The following is a 19,363-nucleotide window of genomic DNA, read 5'->3' on the forward strand; positions in this document are numbered from 1 at the left end:
TGAACAGTGACCGATGGAGCAAGGCAGAACTGCAGCCCCTACCCTGGGCTGCACAGGGGGATGTGGCACTGCCAGCGCTGGGGGAACAGGCCTGCTGGGCTCAAGACAGGGTGCTGGATAGACTGACAGCAGCAGAGCCGTGGCTCCTGCTCTTGGCTGTTGACTCCCAGCGTTGCTTTGCTGCCTGCTTGGCTGTGCTGGCAGCTGCTGGGCTTTCCATCCCCTTCTGCTCCAGCAACTGCAGCCCCAGCTGCTGTGCAGAGCAGTTAGTGTGAGTGTGGAGCATCCAGTCTCCCGGCACCCAGGAAAAGTCTTTATCATCTGCTTGGGATGTGAACCACCATGTCTAAAGGGAAATTGTGGGTGGGGAGGCGGCGGGGAGAGGACAGGTCTGCTAGCCCAGCCTGCAGGCTCTCTTCAGCACAGTTAGCTCCTCCAGAACTGAGGGTTGGAGCAAATGCCAAGTGCTTTGCCCAGGGTCCTGCAAAGCCCTAGCTATTCTTTTTTATTTCAGGCCTAATGAGAGACCCTAATGAGAGGTCTGCCTTTGGCTGGAGTGTGTGTAGCGTCCCTGGCGCTGGCTCCTGCAGCACTGGCATCCCTCCATCGGCCCTTGGGGCAGAGCCAGAGCCACCTTGCTCTTCTCAGAGCTGCGTGCAGGGCTGGGGCTTGCCTGAGGGCAAAGGAAGATGGTTCCCCACCTGATCTCCATGCATTTCCTCAGGAGCTGGGACAGTCCTCTAGTCAGGCAGGAGACTGAAAGCTGTTGGAGTCAAGGGCAGGCAGCTGGGTGAGCCCTGCCAGCTCCTGCCAGCCTTGTTCAATGCCCTTGCCCATCTGTCTTGTCCCTGTCCCCAGGAGAAGCTGGGGGCAGCTCCTGGGTGCGATGACCATGGATGCCCTGGGATGTCCGTTCCCAAGCACAGGCCAATCCTAGGGAGGGGACATCCCCCCTGGCCTGTCCAGGAGGGGAGGAGGAACAACATCACTCCAGAGCTGGGAGGGACGGATCTATGCTGTGCACTCCTGGCGGCGCATCCAGCCCCGAGGAAGGACAAGGCAGCAGGGAGTGAGCGTGTACCGCTCTGGTGCTGGCCCATGAATCCTGAACCAGCGATCAACCTGCAGGAGAAACTCGTAGCAGAAGTGGTGGCAGGGTCTCCCTTTGGTAGTTCCTCAAGTCTGGCTCAGAGGCGGTCAGCAGCCTCTGTGAAGGGAGTGAGGGGCCAGCGGGGACCAGGGTCTGTGCTGAGACTGGGATTCCTGTATCACTGCCCAGTCCATCAGGCGTAGGGATGGCACCCCTGCCCCTGGCCAGGCCACTCCATCAGGCTGAAATATCAGTGGAAATATCCTTTTCTGCCTCCTTTTATTTGCAGGGAATCTGAAGCATGTTGTTTAGCAGAGAAGGAAGGCTCAGGTTTCCGCAAGAGCATTTCCCGTGGGGAAGACGGTGTGTTTATGTGAGCAGCTGGTGAAATTTGTGGCTGCGGGGGAAATTTGGAAGAAATAACTGGTTGATTTTTTTCTCTTTAAAGAAGAAAAGCTGCTGCGCACCGCGAGCACTATGGCTCTCCCCAGGCAGAATGTGGGCCCTCCAGCCACAGCCTTCCACTGCTGGCAGAGCCTCCCTTGCTCCTTTCTCTTTCCTTTTTTAACACCACAGAGTTTATTCTCACAACTGGTTTTAAATGTTTTTTAAGAGAGGGGCTGCTCAGAGCTGTGAACCCTCCCCAGCTGGAGCCCAGCACCGCATTGCCTTCCTGGCAGGAGCACGGCCTCTGCGCTGCCACCCGGGGAGCGGTGCCGAGGCCCGGAGCACAGGCTGTGCCTCCTACCCACAGAAAGGTACAGCCATTGTGTTTTTAACTGGGAATTTTTTTTAAATAAAATATTTGAAATACTCCTCCAGCCCTTTCCTTTCTTCCTGCGCCCACCCTGCCTTGCCAGTGCTCTTTTCCACAGCACTTCACGTGTTCAGCAGAGGTCCAGCCAGCGCTGGAAAGCAAAGATGTGCAGTTGCGTTTGTGACTGTCCTTTCCAGCCCCATCACGTAAGGCAGCACAGACCCCTGCCCCAGGGCAATGGCTGGGCTTCTGAAATCCTGTGTGGAGGGACCAGACCCCAGGGATGCTCTCCAGAGTGTCAAGGGAGATGCAGGGCAGGGTGGCAGCTCCTGTCCCGGGAGACCTCAGATGAAACTCCAGGTGCCCCAGTGCCCCATGAGAGCTGCCACTCAGCATCTCAGCGAGGCATCTCAGCAAGAGGACAGGTACCCAGATATCTGGGGCAGATCCCTCCCAGTGCCTTGGGCCGTGGAGTCTGGCTTCTGCTGCCCTTGTCCCCTCCTTCACCTGGCCCATGGAGCTTTTATTTGTGCTGTTTCTTTTTAAAGATGTCCAGTCGCTGTGGGAAAGCATGTTTCCTGTTGCTTTAATTAAATTATGCTGGAATAAATAGCAAGACCAAGGGACTCCCAGCCTGGCTTACTTTGTTTTGATCTCTTGTTTTTCACTGCTGAGCCAAATAACAGGAAATCCAGCATGGAGGGAGTTCAGCTGGACATGGCTCCCATGTCCCTGCAGAGTGACTCCTGACCCCATCCCTGCTTCTCCCCATGTCCCCCCAACGCCTGCTGCAATGGGGTGAGGGAGACCGGCCTTGCGCGGTGACTGCTGGCAGGAGGCTGGTGCTACCAGCGGCACAGCAAAGGCTCTCAGTGCCCAGGGGAGATATCAGCCTTGGGCATCATTCAGCCAGGAGAAAAGCGGGATATGAGCAGAGAAGCTGGCAGCTGCCCTCTCTGACCCACCTTGGCGTCCCACATGCTGTGTCCCTGCACAAGGCACAGTCGGCCCTGCAAGCTGCGGGGGTTGTTTCAGCAACACAACTGGGAAAACAAATACAACAATAGGAAACCCCCCAAGTGTCAAACATTGTGGCACTAAATGGGTTTAGGTGAGGTGCAGGGAGAGCTGCACCAGGGGATGGGACTGGAGGGATATGGCACCCTAAACCAGGCAGGTTGCCCGCCCACAGACAGCTAGGGAAACAGGCATGGGGCAAAGCACCCCCTCTGCCATCTCTGTCCACATCACCAAATGTGGAGAGACAATTGGAGCTCAGCTCGGTGCAAGCAAGAAAAGTGCAAAAGATGGGACAAAAGGTCCGGGGGTACCCCCAGTGCCCCATCAACAGACCCCCTCGCACCCAAATTCCCCTGCAGCTGGCTGAGGGCATCAGCTCATGTCACCCTCACCAGCCCTGGCACCAGCTGAACCCCCTCTTCTTGCCACCCACCCTGGATAGGTGTTACAAGCGTGTCCCAGCCTGGACGGGGGGAGGCATGGGGAGTCCCAGCCTGGATGGGGGGGATATGGGGGTTCCCAACCAACAGGTTGGGAGGCAGGTGGGAAGAGCATGGTGTCCAGGCTGGATGGAGAAGCGTGGGAGGTACCTGCCTGGATGGGGTGACATGGCGGGGTCCAGCCTGAAGGGGGAGGACACGGAGAGACCCAGCCTGGAAGAAGGGCACACGGGGGTCCGGCCAGGGGCCAGAGGGGCAGGCGGTGCCGGCACCGCCCCCGGGGGCCGTCCCGCCCCGTCCCATCCTTCCCAGTCCGCCCCGTCCGCCCGCCGGCCCCGCTCCGCTTCGCCTTTCCCCGCGGCCCGGCCGCACTGGGGCCGCTATAAATCCGGCGCCGGCGGCGGCTGCCTGGGCCGTGCGGGGAGCGGAGCCGAGCGGGGAGCCGGGCCGCCCAGGTAAGCGCGCGGGGAGCCGGGGCGCCGCTCCCCGCCCCGCTCCAACCTGCCCCCCCGGCTGGGGACACCGCCGGACGTCGTCCGCCCGGGGGTGGGCGAGCAGCCCGCGCCCCGCTGAGCGCCGCCGTGTCCCCGCAGGCCCCGGAGGAGATGACCTCTCTACGGTCCCCCCCCCGGGGCACGAAGGACCGCGAGGTGGCGGCGACTCTGCGCTACCCCTCCGGCACCGGGGCCGGTGAGCTGCCGGCCGCCGCGGGGGGGGCTCCGCCGGCCCCCGCCGCCCCCTTGGCCCTGCAGGCGGCTCCCCGTCTCCTGGCCAGCATGCACCTCCAGAAGCTCAACAGCCAGCACCGCGCCGCGGGGGGAGTCCGCCGCCCCCAGGAGCCCGGCTCGCCGCCCGGCTGGGGCTTGGGGACGCAGCCGCGGGGCGCGGGCAGCCGCCCCCTCCCGGCCGCCGGCCCCGGCATCATCGACTCGGACCCGGTGGACGAGGAGGTGCTCAGGGCGCTGGTGCTGGAGCTTGGCCTCGACAGGGCGGACGAACTGCCGGAGCTCTGGCTCGGCCACCACGAGTTCGACTTCCCCGCGGACCTGCCGGCCGGCTGCTAAGGCTGGAGGGCAGCTGGGGCGGGGGGCTCCCGCGTCGCCGCATGCCACTGGGGACCCGCGGTCCGGTGCCGCTGGGCGCGAGGAACGCCCCGGCTGCCCCACGGGGGGCGAGAGCCGGCGCTGCGGGCGGGGTGGGGGCGCAGGGAGCGCTCGGAGCCCGGCCGAGGGTGGGACGGGGCCGCCCTCGGGGCTGGAGGAGGGGTGGGGCCGCGCTGCCCGCCCCCAACGCGGAGCCGCCTCGCTGGGCCAGGCGGGCCGAGCTCTCAAGCTGCTGTCAAATAAAATCTGGAAGGACCGTTGTCCCCCCGGCTGTGCCCCTTTCCCTGTCCGGCCTAACGCTGGGGCTGGACAAGGGGGTCCATGCCCGCGGGAAGCGGCCCGGAGCGGGAGGACGCGCCCCGCAGCTCCCGTGCCTCCTCCCGGCTTTTCGGTGGCGCCAGGGGTGCCACCTGCGCGGTGTCCCCATCGTGTCACCCCCGAGGATGTGATCTCTGTCCCGCCCGCGCCCCGCTGCGGGAGCGATGCTGCGGGAACTCGCCGGGGGCCGCTCCATTCGGCTGCCTGGCGAGGCGCGGGGGGCTGGGCGTGCTCCGGGGACCCCGGTACCCCGGGGGGACACGCCAGCCTCCCCGGGGAGCCCAGCCGGGGACCGCTGGCACCCGAGCTGCCTTCGGGAGCGGGCGCTCAGGCCCGGAGTTGGGTTCGGGAGGCTGCGTGGAGTCCCAGCTCCACACCGGGAGGGGCCGTGGGCCGGCACGCGTGTCCCCCCCCCGGCTCGGCTCCGGGGGCAGCCGGGGCACCCGGAGTCTCCGAGCCCCCCCCGCCCTGCCAGGAGCGGGGGGGGGGATGCGCCACCTTCAACACTCTCACACCCTCTCCCAAACCGCGGGGGCATAACGTGGGGGGTGTCCCATAGCACCGGCGAGGGCCGAGAGGGATCCGATCACCCTCCCCACGACCTCCCCCGTACCCTCCCGGCACGGACACAGCCGCCCGCTGCCGGGAGCAGGGTGCCCCCAACGAGGCCGCTTGATGCGGGGAGGGGTCGGGGCACTCCACCTCGCTGGTGAGGGCTGCCCAGACGTCCCCCACACCTTCCGTGGGCAGCATGTCAGCAGGGCACCACCGGGAGCGCCGAGCCAGTCCCGCGTGGGAGGCACACGCACCCCACCTGCCCTGGCACCGGGCGGCGCTGGACCTCCGGGCCCGCAGGGGGCGCTCCGCAGCGCAGCCGCCCCTCCCGCGGATATTAGCGGCGGCCCGGAAGCGGCCGCCCTTTCCCGGCGGAGCGCAGCCATGGTGAGAGCGCGGGGCGGCCGCTCTCCACCGCCATCCGCTGCCATCCACCGCTTGCCGCGGGCCGCCGCCGCCCCCGCCGCGTCGAGGGGCGTGGGAGGGAGCCCGCCGCCAGGGCTGGGGCGGGCGGGAGCCCGAGGGGGCCGGGGAGGGATGGCTGGGGGGGCCGGGCCTGGCGGCGGCCAGTAACGCGTCCCGTCCCGTCCCGTAGGCCCGCGGCCCCAAGAAGCACCTGAAGCGCGTGGCTGCGCCCAAGCACTGGATGCTGGACAAGCTGACGGGCGTCTTCGTGAGTGCGGGATGAGGATGGGGTCGGGGTTGGGGATGGGGCCGGGGTCGGGGCCGGGCCCGGGCTGCCTGCGGCAGCGGCCTTTCCCACTCTCGGAGGACCCAGGCGGCTTCGCAGTCTCACCAAGGGGATGCTCAGGCACGCTGCTCGGGGGGTGACGGTGAGCTGGGGCAGTTGGGCAGCTCAGGGGAGAAGGGGGTGCTTGCTGTTAAGTGCTTTGCGAACAGCTTTCATGTTTCCCCCCTTTGCAAGGAATATGGCAGTGGGGTAGTTGGCTGCTCTCTTTTAAGCTGTTCGCTGTTGTATTTTTCTTTCACTGGAGTGGGTCAGTAGATGGTTGTACTATGTTGCGGGCAGGGTTTTGTGAGGCTGGCAAGACTTGGGGGAAAGGTGCTGAGAATACCAAGAAAAGATATCTGCAGCCCACCACTGCTTGCTTAGCAGTTAGGCTCCACGCAGCTGTTCTCAGGTGCTGCTGCGAGAGCCATTGGGGCAGTAGCATTCTTCCCCTGGGGACAGTCGATGCTGTTGTGCTTGAGCACCCAGCAGAAAGCTTCTGTTTGCAGGCACCCCGTCCATCAACAGGCCCTCACAAGCTGAGGGAGTGCCTTCCGCTCATCATCTTCCTGCGGAACAGGCTGAAGTATGCCCTGACAGGAGACGAGGTCAAGAAGATCTGCATGCAGAGATTCATCAAGATAGATGGCAAAGTCCGCACAGACATCACCTATCCTGCAGGCTTTATGGGTGAGCGGGGAGGGCTGGAACAGGTACCTCAGGCAGCTCTGCTGCACTGGGGGGGTATGTTTTGTGAGGCTGGCACGATCTGGGGGGAAAGATGCTTTCCTGGTGGAGTTGAAGAAAGGATAAGTATAAGCAGTTATTTAGTTTGGAGTTGTGCATTGCAATGAATACCTGTCGTGGTTTAACCTGGCAGGCAGCCAAATACCACGCAGCTGCTCGCTCACTACCCCCGCCCCCCCAGTGGGACGGGGAAAGAATCGGAAGGGTAAGAGTGAGAAAAACTCGTGGGTTGAGATAAAGACAGTTTAATAGAACAGAAAAGGGAAAATAATGATAATAAATAATGATAGAATATACAAAATGAGTGATGCACAATGCAATTGCTCACCACCCGCGCTGACGGATAACCAAGTAGCGATTGGCCCTTCCTGGATCATGCCTACCGTTCATATACTGAGCATGATGTCACATGGTATGGAATACCCCATTAGCCAGCTGGGCTGACTGTCCTGATTATGTTCCCTCCCATCTTGTGTACCTAGCTCAGTCAGTAGGCATGGGAGCTGTCCTTGGACTAGGAGGGCACTTAGCAACAACTGAAAACATCAGTGTGTTATCAACATTCTCCTCGTACTAAATCCAAAACACAGCACTAGGAAGAAATTTAACCCTATCCCAGCCGAAACCGGGACAATACCAAAGCCAGATATCTGTAGGCTATAGCTGCCTGCTTGCATATGTGTAAATTGCTGTTCAGATTTTAGCCTTTGGCAGTTTTTGCTAATTTGCACTGCATCACAGTAAAAGATATGAGCTCAATAGGAGATACGACCTCGTCATTCACGCCTGAAGTCCCTAGTTCTTTTTAAACATGAGCTTCGTGCTGAGTCACAGTGTTGGGTAACATGGCTGATAACAGCTGCTATTTTGTTTCCCTCTCTGAAATCAGATGTCATCAGCATTGAGAAGACAGGCGAACATTTCCGCTTGGTGTACGATACCAAGGGCCGATTTGCTGTTCACCGCATCACAGCTGAAGAGGCCAAGGTGAGGGACTTCAGCTTGGCGTAAGCGTGGGCCCAGGTGGGTTTGGTCGGGGTGGTGTTTCCTCTTTGGCATGTCCTGAGCAGGAGCTGTTCGCTCTCTTCCCTGAGAGCTGAGTCCATGCCACCCTTGAGAAGATCAGGGCCTTCAGGGTTGGAGTCCAAAGCCTTTGGTGGGGGGAAATCTTTTGGTGACATGAGAGCAACTCCCAGATGGCTGCAGGTGCATTGTCTGGTGATTGAAATGACGGCTATTGGCATGGGCTGGGTTACCTTCACATGGGTAACAAAGGGTTACCTTTGGGGTGGGGGTGGCTCTGCTGTGGTGTGGTGAGCCTTAGCGTAGGACTCTGCAAGCTAACAGTGATCAGAAACATGGTACTGCCCATGATGCAAAAGCCTTGAACTCCTTCCCGGGTCTGTTACGGAAATGTTTACAAAACTGTCTTCTGGCCCTCAGTGTTGGGGAGTGACTCCCGCACGTGTTTCCTTAACCCAAGCATGTTGGTGTGCCTCAGCTGCGAATCTGCGGGTTCTTTGCATGTCCTTCCTAAGGGCAGGCTGAGCAGGCACGCAGTGATGCTGAGGGGAGAGCTGGCTGTGCTGTAGCCGGCTGTGGTGTGCGTTTGGGACCCCTCCGTCCCCCTGTGGTACGCTTTTACCTTTGGCTACCACTCCGTGTTGACCCGTGAGTCCCAAAGTGGCTGTGAAGGAGTCGGGGATGAAAGGCAGGAGGGAAACCAGGGTGCCCTGGAGGAGGGATGCAGGTCTCTCTTGGGTCCTGAAGAAAGGCAGCCTCTGCCTCCACTGTGTGACCATGGGCTTCAGGGCAAAATGAGGAAATTGCCCTGGCATAGGCTTTCGTGGGAAGATGCAGCCAGTGTTTGTGAGGAGGCCGAAGCCTGGGGTGGGCAGCTGTTCCCGAAGCGCAGGTGTTTCTGGTGGGGCTGTAGTATAGCTGTGTGGCAGGCTAATGAGAGGCAACACTCCTAATGGGAGTGTTGATCTGCTGGAGGGTAGGAAGGCTCTGCAGAGGGACCTGGACAGGCTGGATCGATGGGCCGAGGCCACTGTATGAGGTTTAACAAGGCCAAGTACCGGGTCCTGCCCTTGGGCCACAACAACCCCATGCACCGCTACAGGCTTGGGGAAGAGCGGCTGGAAAGGACCAGAGGAAAAGGACCTGGGGGTGCTGATTGACAGCTGGCTGGACATGAGCCAGCAGTGTGCCTAGGTGGCCAAGAAGGCCAATGGCATCCTGGCCTGTATCAGAAATAGTGTGGCCAGCCGGAGCAGGGAGGTGATCGTGCCCCTGTACTCGGCACTGGTGAGGCTGCACCTCGAATACTGTGTTCAGTTTTGGGCCCCTCACTACAAGAAGGACATGGAGGTGCTGGAGCGCGTCCAGAGGAGGGCAACGAAGCTGGTGAAGGGCCTGGAGCACAAGTCTGATGAGGAGGGGCTGAGGGAACTGGGGTTGTTTAGTCTGGAGAAGAGGAGGTTAAGGGGAGACCTCATCGCACTCTACAACTACCTGAAAGGAGGTTGTAGCGAGGTGGGGGTTGGTCTCTTCTGCCAAGTAACTTGCGATAGGACGAGAGGAAATGGCCTCAAGTTGCGCCAGGGGAGGCTTAGACTGGACATTAGGAGAAATTTCTTTACTGAAAGAGTGGTCAGGCCTTGGAACAGGCTGCCCAGGGAAGTGGTTGAGTCACCATCCCTGGAAGTACTTAGAAGACGTGTAGATGAGGTGCTTAGGGACATGGTTTAGTGGGCATGGTGGTGTTGGGTTGACAGTTGGACTCGGTGATCTTAGAGGTCTTTTCCAACCTTTATGATTCTATGATTGCTGGGGCAGTGAGCTGGGCAAGTTGCTGCCTAGGCTCCTGTTGAAAGCTCTGGAGTGTCTGGGTGTTTTGCTTGGGTCTGAGGCCTGCTGTGGCTGGCGGCTCTCTGAGTGACAAGAGGCCCCTGGTCCATGGTGCCACTCACTCCCTCAGCTGAGCAGTATTGGGTTTTGTTTGCAGTACAAGCTGTGCAAGGTGAGGAAGATCTTTGTGGGCACCAAAGGAATCCCTCATCTGGTCACCCACGATGCCCGCACCATCCGCTATCCGGACCCCCTCATCAAGGTGAATGATACTGTCCAGATTGACCTGGAGACAGGCAAGATCACAGATTTCATCAAGTTTGACACAGGTAGGTCTTGCATCCCATGTAAAACACTGTACTTTTTCCCACTGTGGAGAGCAGTGTGGAAGTTAAATACAAACACCAGACATCTTTGGTCTAAAGTAGAGAGGCAGTGGTGGCAGCCTTGGGAAGGGGTGGGTCTCCACCTGGAGCAGGGATTCTTCCCATGTGCTGGCAGTGGGAGGCATTTGACCTAGGGAATTGGAGCGATTCCAAGAGCAAGCAGGCACCTGGTAGAAGCAGCGAGCTGGTGGAGAGGTTGCTTGAGCTGGTGGAGAGGTTGCTTGAGCTTGAGCTCTTGCGGGGCTGTGAACGGAAAGCTCTCTGGGCAGCCATAGGGAGATTCCTGGCTCTTTGCTGTGGGAGAAGGTTTCGGTTACAGAGCCACGAGCAGTGCCAGGACAAGTAGTACAGGAACACCTCCTTGATGCTAACACAACCAAGAAGGTGGTGGGGAATGTTTGGTATGGGCCTTGGGCCCAGAGAGCTCTTTGGCTTCTCGAGGTGTGCCAGGGTTCCTGTGGGACGTAGGTGTCATCAGGTGCTCCGGTGGCCGCTCTGTGGGCCAGTGCGGCTCTGTCCCTGCCCTTCTCCAGCAGCGCTCTTCAAAGAGCCCAAGCGGAAGGGCTTCGCCACGGCACCTTGTGCCAGCTCTTGTCACAGCCATCTTCCTTCACCCCAGGTAACCTGTGCATGGTGACCGGCGGTGCCAACTTGGGCCGTATTGGGGTGATCACCAACCGAGAGAGACACCCTGGGTCATTTGACGTGGTTCACGTGAAGGATGCCAATGGCAATAGCTTTGCCACCAGGCTCTCCAACATCTTCGTTATTGGCAAAGTAAGCCTGCGCGGACACAAGGCGGGTGGGTTCTCTCCTGTTGTTGGGGGCTGTTAGCTGAAGCCAAGAGGCTTGGTTGGTGTCTTCTGTAGGCAGCTGCCTTCCCACACAGTGAAGCTCCAGTGCTGGCATCAGTTCTGGCTCCACTCCCTGTGGTTCTGCCTGCTCCAGGCTGAGCACTCTGGGAAGGGGAAGCATCTGTAAGTTCAGGAATGAGGACATTTTCAAGAAGCAGCCCTGTGGTTTTTTAAACCTTCCGAGAGTTGGGAGCTGAGCAATGCGCGGTGGTCAGATCTTGACGTGACCGGGGCAGCTGCTCTGACTGAGAGTGCCCTCCCCTGGCAGCGCCTCGGCGCTCTCGCCATCCCCGATGGGCTCTTTTGTCCAGGTTGGAAAGGGGTGGTGTTTTGGTTTTGGCTGAAGTGCATTCTTCATGGACGTGACTGCAAGAGGCAGATGTAGGCCTGTACATCTTTGGCACCCCCTAAGGGGCTTCTGCTGGGCCATGTCTATGTGGCCCAGCAGGGACAGGGGCTGGCTTGTGCTGCTTTTCCCCCCGAGAGGGAGAGCTCTGCCCCTGTCCGGGTTTCACAACGTGAGGTGGCTGCTTCTCCCTTGCTGCAGGGCAACAAGCCATGGATCTCCCTGCCCCGTGGAAAGGGCATCCGCCTGACCATTGCTGAAGAGAGAGACAAGCGACTGGCGGCCAAGCAGAGCAGCGGGTGAACTCCAGGTGGGCCAGCAGTGGTCCTTTCTCTGTATTAATTAAACTGTTTACCAAATGGCTGTGTGACTGGCTGGGGAGCATCCCAGGGCTGGGGGGAGCCGGGCCGTGCCAGCGTGAAGCCACGCTGTGCTCTCCGGAAGGGCCTGCGCATCTGGGGAGACTCCTGGTGATCTGAGCAACTGCCAGAGCCGTCTTCCAGAAAGGCAAGGAGGAGCAGTGGGAGAACCTCCAGGCCGCTCTGTCCCCAGGGAGGTGTTGGCACGGATGCTCCTGGACGTCTTTCCCAGGGACGTGCTGGAGGACCAGGGGAGTGGGAAGAGCCGGCAGGATTCTCCCTGGGGCCAATGGCACCAGACAGGCTTGAGGCCCTCTGGGATTGCCCCCGGCCGTGGGACTGAGCAGAGGGGAGGCTCTGTGACCAGCGCCGGGGGCGGGGTGGTGCACTGGCCGGTCAGTTGGGCGCCGGGGGTGGTGGCACTCGGCGTCCTGAGCCCGGCTGGCAGCTGCTTAATAGGCAGGTTCGGCTGCTCTCCTTTCCTCTGGAGATGGAGCGTGGGAGGGCTCATGCTGACAGTCAGGGCAGGGGAGGCTCCCGCACTGGGGGTGGCAGTGGTGGTGCTGGAGGCCAGGCAGTCTTGGGAGGGCCTTGGACGGGGCAGAGGAACACGCTGCTGGGGACCCCAAGAAGTCCAGCAAAGGCAAGTGCCAAGCACTGGCCTGGGGATGGGGTGAGGTGGCCCCCACAGGAGGTGGGGCCGAGGCCAGGTGGCTGGAGAGCAGCAGTGGCTCTGGGAAGGGCCCTGAAGGTCAAGGTGGGCAGGGGTGGGCAGTGTGTTTGGGCAGCAAGGCATGGGCGGCACCGCAGGGAAGGGCTTTCTCTGCGCCGCTGGGCCCAGGGGAGGCTGTACCTGGGCACCGGGTGTGGGCTGGGGCTGCCGGGGTCCAGGCAGACACGGGCACCATGGGGGGAGGGAAGCGGAGGCACCAGCTGGTCAGGAGCTGGAGCGCCGGAGGCACGGGCAGAGGCCGAGGGCGCGGGCTCTGCTCAGCCTGGAGAAGGGGGAGCACAGGGGCTCTCCAGCTCTGCCTGCTGGCATGGGCTGCACCCGTCTTTCTGCCGAGATGGACCAGGCACGGACGAGCACTGGGGGAAAATCGTCCTCTTTTATTGGCCTCAGAAAGCGTCCACGGCCGAGTGGAGGCTGGCAGCACAACGTCCTCAGTGCAGCTGAATGCCTGGGGCGCCGTCCACGCACCCATCCCTCGCGTGCCTCCCGTGCCGCTCCCTCTGGACGCTGCAACGGGCTCAGGGCCAGCAGCCATCTAGGGGATGTGCCTGGTGCTGGCAGCGGGGCGCTGCTGGTCTTCTTGTCCCTCAATGCAGTTGCAGTGGAGAGCCCTGCAGGGAGCCCTGAGGGCCCTCCTGCAGAGGGAGGGCCGTCGCTGTCGTGCCGGGTCATGTGGGAGGGCGGTGGTGCCTCTGGGGGAAGGAGACCTCGAGGCGAGGGGCTGGGCCGGCGGGCGGCAGGCTCCTGCCTGGCCCCCGCCATCGAGGGCTTTCCCCAGGGAGGGGTGGTCAGGGCATGGCCACCCCCCGTGCGCGCAGTGCTGCCAGCCTGCCCTGGGTGCCAAGTGGCGCTTTTCGCCGTCCTCGCTGCTGCCACCAGGCGACTAAAATTCGGTACTGCAGCCCTTGAGCCGCGCATGCGCGGTGGCGCGCTTTTCTCCCCGCTGCCGTCCGCCGGTAACGGCAATGCCGTACTGTGGTGCCTGCGGGGTGATGCCGCCGCGTTCGTTGCTTTGTCCCGGTAATAGGTGGCACGGCAGGTGCCTGGGGAGACGCTGGGAAGAGCCGGTACCGCCACCTCGGGGTCCCGCTGACCCTCATCCCCCCTAAAGTCTTGCACCATGCTCTGCTCCTTGGGGGAGTGCCCACAGTCGGGGGGGTGGGGGCTCCCCTCCTCCCCAGGGAACCCCCCCAACCTGTCCAGGGCACCCTCTGCCACCTCCCCAGGGTCCAATCACCATAACAGGGTCTGACCCTGGGATCCCGCTGGTTAACGTCAGGTGCAAGAGAAGGTTCCTCATTACTCCTTGATTAGTTCTTAGGTGCCAGCTCGAGCTGGGTGCCTCCAGAGAGGGACCCCTACCCCGGATCACCCTCCTTGCACACCTGCACCCGTTGCAGGAGGGTCCACGCACACCATGGGAGCCATGTGGGAACCGGAGGCGGCCTCGAGGCTGCTCAGCAGCAGTCAAAACACCCCAGTGGTTTCAGGCACCGGCTGTTTTGCTCCCGAACCCAAGGGTACTGCCGAGAAAAATAACCACCACTGTCACACGAGGGTCCTGCACAACCACCACTGTCACACAAATCACCACCTTGGCACAGGGCTCCCTACACAACCACAACCATCGCACAGGGTCCTGTACAATCAATACCATCGCATGAGGATCCCTGTGCACCCATCCCCCATTGCATGAGGGTCCTTGCCCAATCACCACCATTGTACGAGGATCCTGCACAACCATCACTGTCGCACCAGGGTCCCTGCACAACCACCACCATCGCGTGGGGGTCCTACACAGCCACCACCATTGCATGAGGGTCCTGCACAATCACCACCGTTGCATGAGGGTTCCTGTGCACCCACCCCCCATTGCATGAGGGTCCCTGCCCCATCACTGCCATTGTACAAGGGTCCTGCACAACTATTACTGTCACATAAAGGTCGCTGCACAACCACAACCATCGCGTGGGGGTCTTACACAGCCACCACCATTGCACGAGGGTCCTGCACAATCACCACCATCGCACAAGGGTCCCCATGCACCTGCCGGCCCCTGCACAGCAACCAATTGCATAAGGGTCCTCCTGCACTGCCCCCCCTATTGCACGGGGGTCTCCACACACCGGCCTAGGGGGCTGGGGAGTGGGGCTGGGGGCGGGGGCTGCAGTCCCCCAAGGAGCTGGGGAGTGGGGCTGTGGGTCCTGGCGGGACTTGAGAGTGGGGCTTGGGGCTCCCAGGGGCCTGGAGAATGGTTCGGTCGGGTGCTGTGAGCACCGGGGGTCCTGGGGCTGGGAGGCGCTTGCAAACACCGGGGAGGGGCTGCGAGCATGGGGGGGCACAAGGGTTGCACCAGGGTCGGTGCACGATCACCTCCATTGTACGGGTGTCGATGTAGAGGCAGCCGGGCTGCACGAGGCGCCGTGCGCATGCGCGGTTCCGGGGCGGGGACTACAACTCCCGGCGTGCCCCGCGCGGGCGGTCCGGTGGAGCCGCGCGCTGATTGGCTGCGGACGGTATTTCAACGGGGCGCGCGGCGGGCTCTGCACCGAGGCGGCGGCGCAGCGTGAGTGTGAGGGGCCGCGGGCCCGGGGAGCCGAGGAGTGGGGCTGTGGCGGGGGGGGGGGGGGGGGGCGGGGGCGGTCCTGCAGGCTCCGGGGACGGGGGCTGGGGGGGCTCCAGGCGGAGGAGGGGCTGTGAGCATCTGGGGAGTGGGGCTGGGGGGGGGGGCGGGCGGGCTGTGTGCCCTAGGGGGGCCGCGCAGTGGGGCCGGGGCGGGGGGGCGGGGTGGGCGCTGTGTGCAAACAGACCCTCCCTGCGAGTCCCCGCTGTCGCCCCGTGGGGCCGGGCACCCCCCAGCCCTCCCTGCAGGCAGACGGGCAGCCTGTAGGCAATGGAGGCTGCCCGCCCCAGCGAGGTGCTCGAGCCTGGGGGCTTCACGGGCCGAGTCGAGGGAGGAGCTGCTGGAGAGAGGGCTTAGAAACGGCCTTCTGCCCCCGAAACTGCTGGAGCATTTGAAGGGGAGGGACAGGTCCACCCCAGGGCCCCAAGGGGAAGACCTCGGAGCAGGGACTTGGGGTCGTTCCAGGAGCAAAAGCTGGTCCCAGCCAGCTCGCCTCTGCTCCCCCGGCACCGGGATCGGACCTTTCAGCCCCGTTTCTGCCCGAAGCATCACACAAGCGCTTGCCCTCCCCGGGGGCATCTTTGGGCCTTGAGAACAGGCGCAGCAGCTGGGTTTTTGGGCTCAGAAATGGGTGCCAAGTGAGCTGGTTTGGGGGCCCAAAGCAGAAGCCGGTTTGGCCGTTTGTGCGGGGGGCTGGGAGGGCATTGGGGGCTGCGGGGGAAAGCAGGGGGTGGGCAGGGTGCGTGGACCCTCCCCGGGGGGAGGGGCTCTGGTCCTGCTGGACCCCGAAGTGCGGGAGGCCGGCACGCACCAGGCCCAACTCAACATGTGCGGTGGTCTCTGGGGGGAAGAGGTGGTCTCTGCTTTTCAGACCCCGCACGCCCTCTTCGAGTCCAGCTCGTGCTTGTCGACTGCTTCGAATAGTTATTAACTAATTAGTCGTACAAACTAATTAATATTTGTACAATGTCCAACTATGATATTTAATCCTAATAGTCGAGTTTTGACGGCGGTTGGTTTACGACCTTGTCAAAAGCCCAGGCTGTTGCAAATAGCTGGAGCTGGTAAGGAGAAGGAGCTGAAATCAACGGTGCAGAGCTGGAGCTTCAATTAGCCAGAACCGTCGCAAGCAGGAGCTGGAACGAGACGGGGTGTCTGCTGTCTGGGGCATGCCTTAGCCAGAGGCAAAATTACCAGCAGCTGTAACGAGCGGGAGCTGCGATTCGCTGCAGTGTCTGTTTGCCGGAGCATCCGTCGGCCGGACTGCGCTCCCAGCACGGCTGAAGAGCAGCCAGGCGCAGGCAGGGCTGTCCCCAGCAAGGCGCTCCGAGCGGCAGGGAGGCGAGTTGTCCTTCTGCCAGCGGGGAGCCCGGCCTCTTCCCTCGGGGATTAAATCCACGCCACGCGTGGATCCGCTCTCTTTGCGTGGAGGGTCTCTCCCGGACCCGTTCCCGAGGGCTGAAGTGAGGTGGGGGTCCCCCGGCTCTCCCCGGGGGCCAGGTGGCAGCACGAGGTGTCGTCGTGTCCCCTGTACCCGGCAAAGGGGAGCGAAACCGGCCGGCTGGAGCTCCCGGGGTGCACAGCCAGGCCCCGCACGGCAGAATCCTTCCCTGGGTTTTCGCCGTTGGCTGGGTGTGACAAACAGGTTCATTTTGTGCCTCCTCTTTTCCCAGCGTCACCTTCTGCGTCACGTGAAGAAAATCCTGCGTGGTTGACGCCGCTTGCTGCTCAGGTGATGGCACGTGTGGGGCCGGGGGAGCCGGGAGAAACATTGGCGCGTTCAAGGTCGCTGCAGATGCTCCACGTCAAACCCAGGGAAAAGGCAAATTTGCTGCCGGTGCAGAAAAGCTGATGAACAGTTGCCGTTAACAGAGCGTGCCTCGTTCCTGAACCGGTCCCTGGGTAGTTACGAGTGTTTTCCGTTCAGGGAAAAGAATGAGCTTTCATCTACGATAAATTAAGAGCTGCCTGTGACCCTCTTTAGGGTCAAGTGTTTCTCTTTTGTTTGTTCATACTGATTTTATGGGCAGGTTGGAAATAGCCTTTTATTTTTATAGGCATAACTCAATTTCTAGTACTACGTGGTGTCAGGATAGTGAATTTTTGAGCACTCAGGTACCACTAGAAACGTAATGAATGAAACACGATGGGAGCTGATATTTAAACTTGATTTTTACTTGATTTTTTTTTCCTGAGAGTGTTGATGGCACGTTGTCCTGTGGCTCAATCCACGTTCTGTTCAGTGGAGTCTTCAGTCTAGGACTTTAACACAAAGAAAAAGTTGGTCCTTCCAAAAAAGGGCTAGTCATTCATAGGATCGAGGTATAGACTTGGAGAGCCGCTTAAGTACGTGATTAGAATTAAAGCCAAATGTCGCTTAATGTTGCTGCTGTTGGTCTTCACTTTCATTAATTTCCCCGGTACTCCGTCATGGCTAGGAGCTCCGAATCTGAATTTTTTTCACTCCCTAACGCATTTTTCTCCCCAAGGAGAGGCTACGTTTAAAAGTTACTTAGTTTCCTCACAAATGCATCGGTCAATAAAATTGAGTTATGATTATTAAAACCACAAAAATAACACCAGTCTTACAGATCTGGACTATTTCTGAACACGTGTTCATCACGTGCAGATGTCATCGGGGTACAGATCATCTGCACTTCATGCTCTGGCGAGACAATCTGCTGAGACAGGGACGAGCTCCAAAAGAAAAAAAAGGTACAACGTCAAGGTTTTGTTTTGTTGTTGGTTTTTGTGGGCTTTTTGTGTTTGTGGTGTTGTTTTTTTTTTAAGAGTGCAATGTTGACTGGTGGCAGCCTGCAGAGCTCTCTTGCTGCCTGACCTCTCCTTTTCTTCTCTGTCACTCCTCTTTCGTGGCTGTAATTTTCACTCGGGTAGTTTTAGAAGAGCGATTTAGTTCATTGCCTGTGTAAATGTGCTGGTAATACCTGGAAGGTAAATGCTTGAACCGGTAGCGAATAACTTGGCTACAAGTAGAATTTCTGAAGGAAGAACAACAACAGCAGGAAGCAAGTAGCGAGTTACCACAAATTTGTGTGTGTCAAACACATCAAAGTTTTATTGCCAAACATTGTTTGGCAATGTGTTCCAAATGGCTCGTTTTGGTAAACTTAAATTTTCAGGAAGTTCAGGGTTGTGTGTGGAAAAACGTGCCCCTCTGTCTAGGTGTCCTGCTACGTAAATAGCATCAGTCAGTAGCATATCCAGCGGCAGGGCTGTTGTTCCCTGCTCTCGATATTGCCGTAGTAGTGTTGTGATATTTCGACCTAAGAGGCGGGTTTAGGAATGGAAGGAGAATGCCTGCGTTCTGCAAGGGCTACGAATGCCGACCCTCTTCTCTGCCTGCTGCTTTCCTGTGCGTGAGATGAAACTGTATTTTTTTCTCCCTTGTTCCCGGTAGAAATATTTCTGAAGCTGTCGCTGCTGTGGGTTTGCAATGTGCGTTACTGCGTTTTTGTAGAGTTCTAGTTACGGATCGTTTCTGCCGCGGCAAAGTGTCAAGATACGGTTTTCAGTTTAAAGCTTCAGAAGCTGCATTCGCTGAAATCGGCGTAGGTGAAGCTGGTTGTTGTGGTTTAACCTGGTAGGCAGCTAAACACCACGCAGCTGCTTGCTCGCTCCCCCTGCCCCCAAAGTGGGGTGGGGGAGAGAATCGGGAAAAAAAAGTGAAGTTCGTGGGGTGAGGTAAAGACAGTTTAATGGGACAGAATAGGAAGGGGAAACAATCGTAACGATAAAAGAATATACAAAATAAGCGACGCACAATGCGATTGCTCACCGCCCGCCGACTGATGCCCAGCCGGTCCCCGAGCGGCAGTCGCCGCCGCCCGGCCAACTCCCCCAGCTTATGTACTGAGCGTGACGTCATATGGTATGGACTGTCCCTTTGGCCGGTTTGGGTCATCTGTCCTGGCTAAGGTCCCTCCCAGCTTCTCGCTGGCAGGGCATGAGAAGCTGAAAAGTCCCCGACTAGCGTAAGCGCTACTTAGCCACAACTAAAACATCAGCGTGTTATCCACGTTTTTCTCGTCCTAAATCTAAAACACAGCGCTATACCAGTTACCAGGAAGAGAATTAACTCTATGCCAGCCGAAACCAGGACACTGGTCTTGCGCATGATCCCGCTGTGCTCGCAGGGGTGCTCAGTGGCTCCTCATCAAAACAGCGAGGTGTGTGTGGACGTCCGTAGGGTTGCGCTAGGGGTCTGGGGGCGTTATGTATTTTTGCTGTTGGAAGACGGAATAGAGCGTGTGCCTGTTAAATCTAACGATGGTCGAAGGTTGGGAGGGACCCTGAGCAGGTTTGGTGGCACAACTGCAGTTTTCAAAGATCTTGACCGTCTAGAGAAACGGCCTGGAAAAAAGGATTCCTCTTTTGCAGCGAGTTCGTGAGGACAGACGGGTTGCCGTACTCTTTAACAAAAATACTCAA

At 59.9% G+C, this 19,363-nt stretch overlaps 3 protein-coding genes across 10 annotated transcripts in view; all 3 read left to right on the forward strand.

Moving 5' to 3' along the window:
- Nucleotides 1-1,911, forward strand: part of HDAC8 (histone deacetylase 8) — a 44,824-nt gene extending 42,913 nt beyond the window's left edge. For 7 of the 8 annotated variants that reach the window (XR_012675660.1, XM_075162685.1, XM_075162680.1 and 4 more), the window contains one exon: nucleotides 1,380-1,911. Coding sequence is in view for 7 of the 8 variants with exons in the window: in XM_075162685.1 (XP_075018786.1) it covers nucleotides 1,380-1,402 (23 nt within the window). In the remaining variant the exon portion in view is untranslated. The other variant, XM_075162688.1, reaches the window with a different exon arrangement.
- A 2,000-nt stretch (nucleotides 1,912-3,911) lies between these two features.
- On the forward strand, nucleotides 3,912-4,417 carry CITED1 (Cbp/p300 interacting transactivator with Glu/Asp rich carboxy-terminal domain 1). The gene has a single exon (XM_075161838.1). It carries the CDS (start codon nucleotides 3,913-3,915, stop codon nucleotides 4,369-4,371), a length of 459 nt encoding a protein of 152 aa, XP_075017939.1. The 5' UTR covers nucleotide 3,912; the 3' UTR covers nucleotides 4,372-4,417.
- Nucleotides 4,418-5,619: 1,202 nt separating this feature from the next.
- Nucleotides 5,620-11,558, forward strand: RPS4X (ribosomal protein S4 X-linked). The gene is made up of 7 exons (XM_075162689.1): nucleotides 5,620-5,670; nucleotides 5,879-5,956; nucleotides 6,523-6,703; nucleotides 7,650-7,747; nucleotides 9,771-9,942; nucleotides 10,619-10,776; nucleotides 11,401-11,558. The coding sequence occupies exons 1-7, from the start codon at nucleotides 5,668-5,670 to the stop codon at nucleotides 11,500-11,502; spliced, it is 792 nt and encodes a 263-aa protein (XP_075018790.1). The 5' UTR covers nucleotides 5,620-5,667; the 3' UTR covers nucleotides 11,503-11,558.
- Nucleotides 11,559-19,363: the final 7,805 nt, after the last annotated feature.

This window comes from Calonectris borealis, chromosome 13 (assembly GCF_964195595.1).
Source record: "Calonectris borealis chromosome 13, bCalBor7.hap1.2, whole genome shotgun sequence".
NCBI lineage: Eukaryota > Metazoa > Chordata > Aves > Procellariiformes > Procellariidae > Calonectris > Calonectris borealis.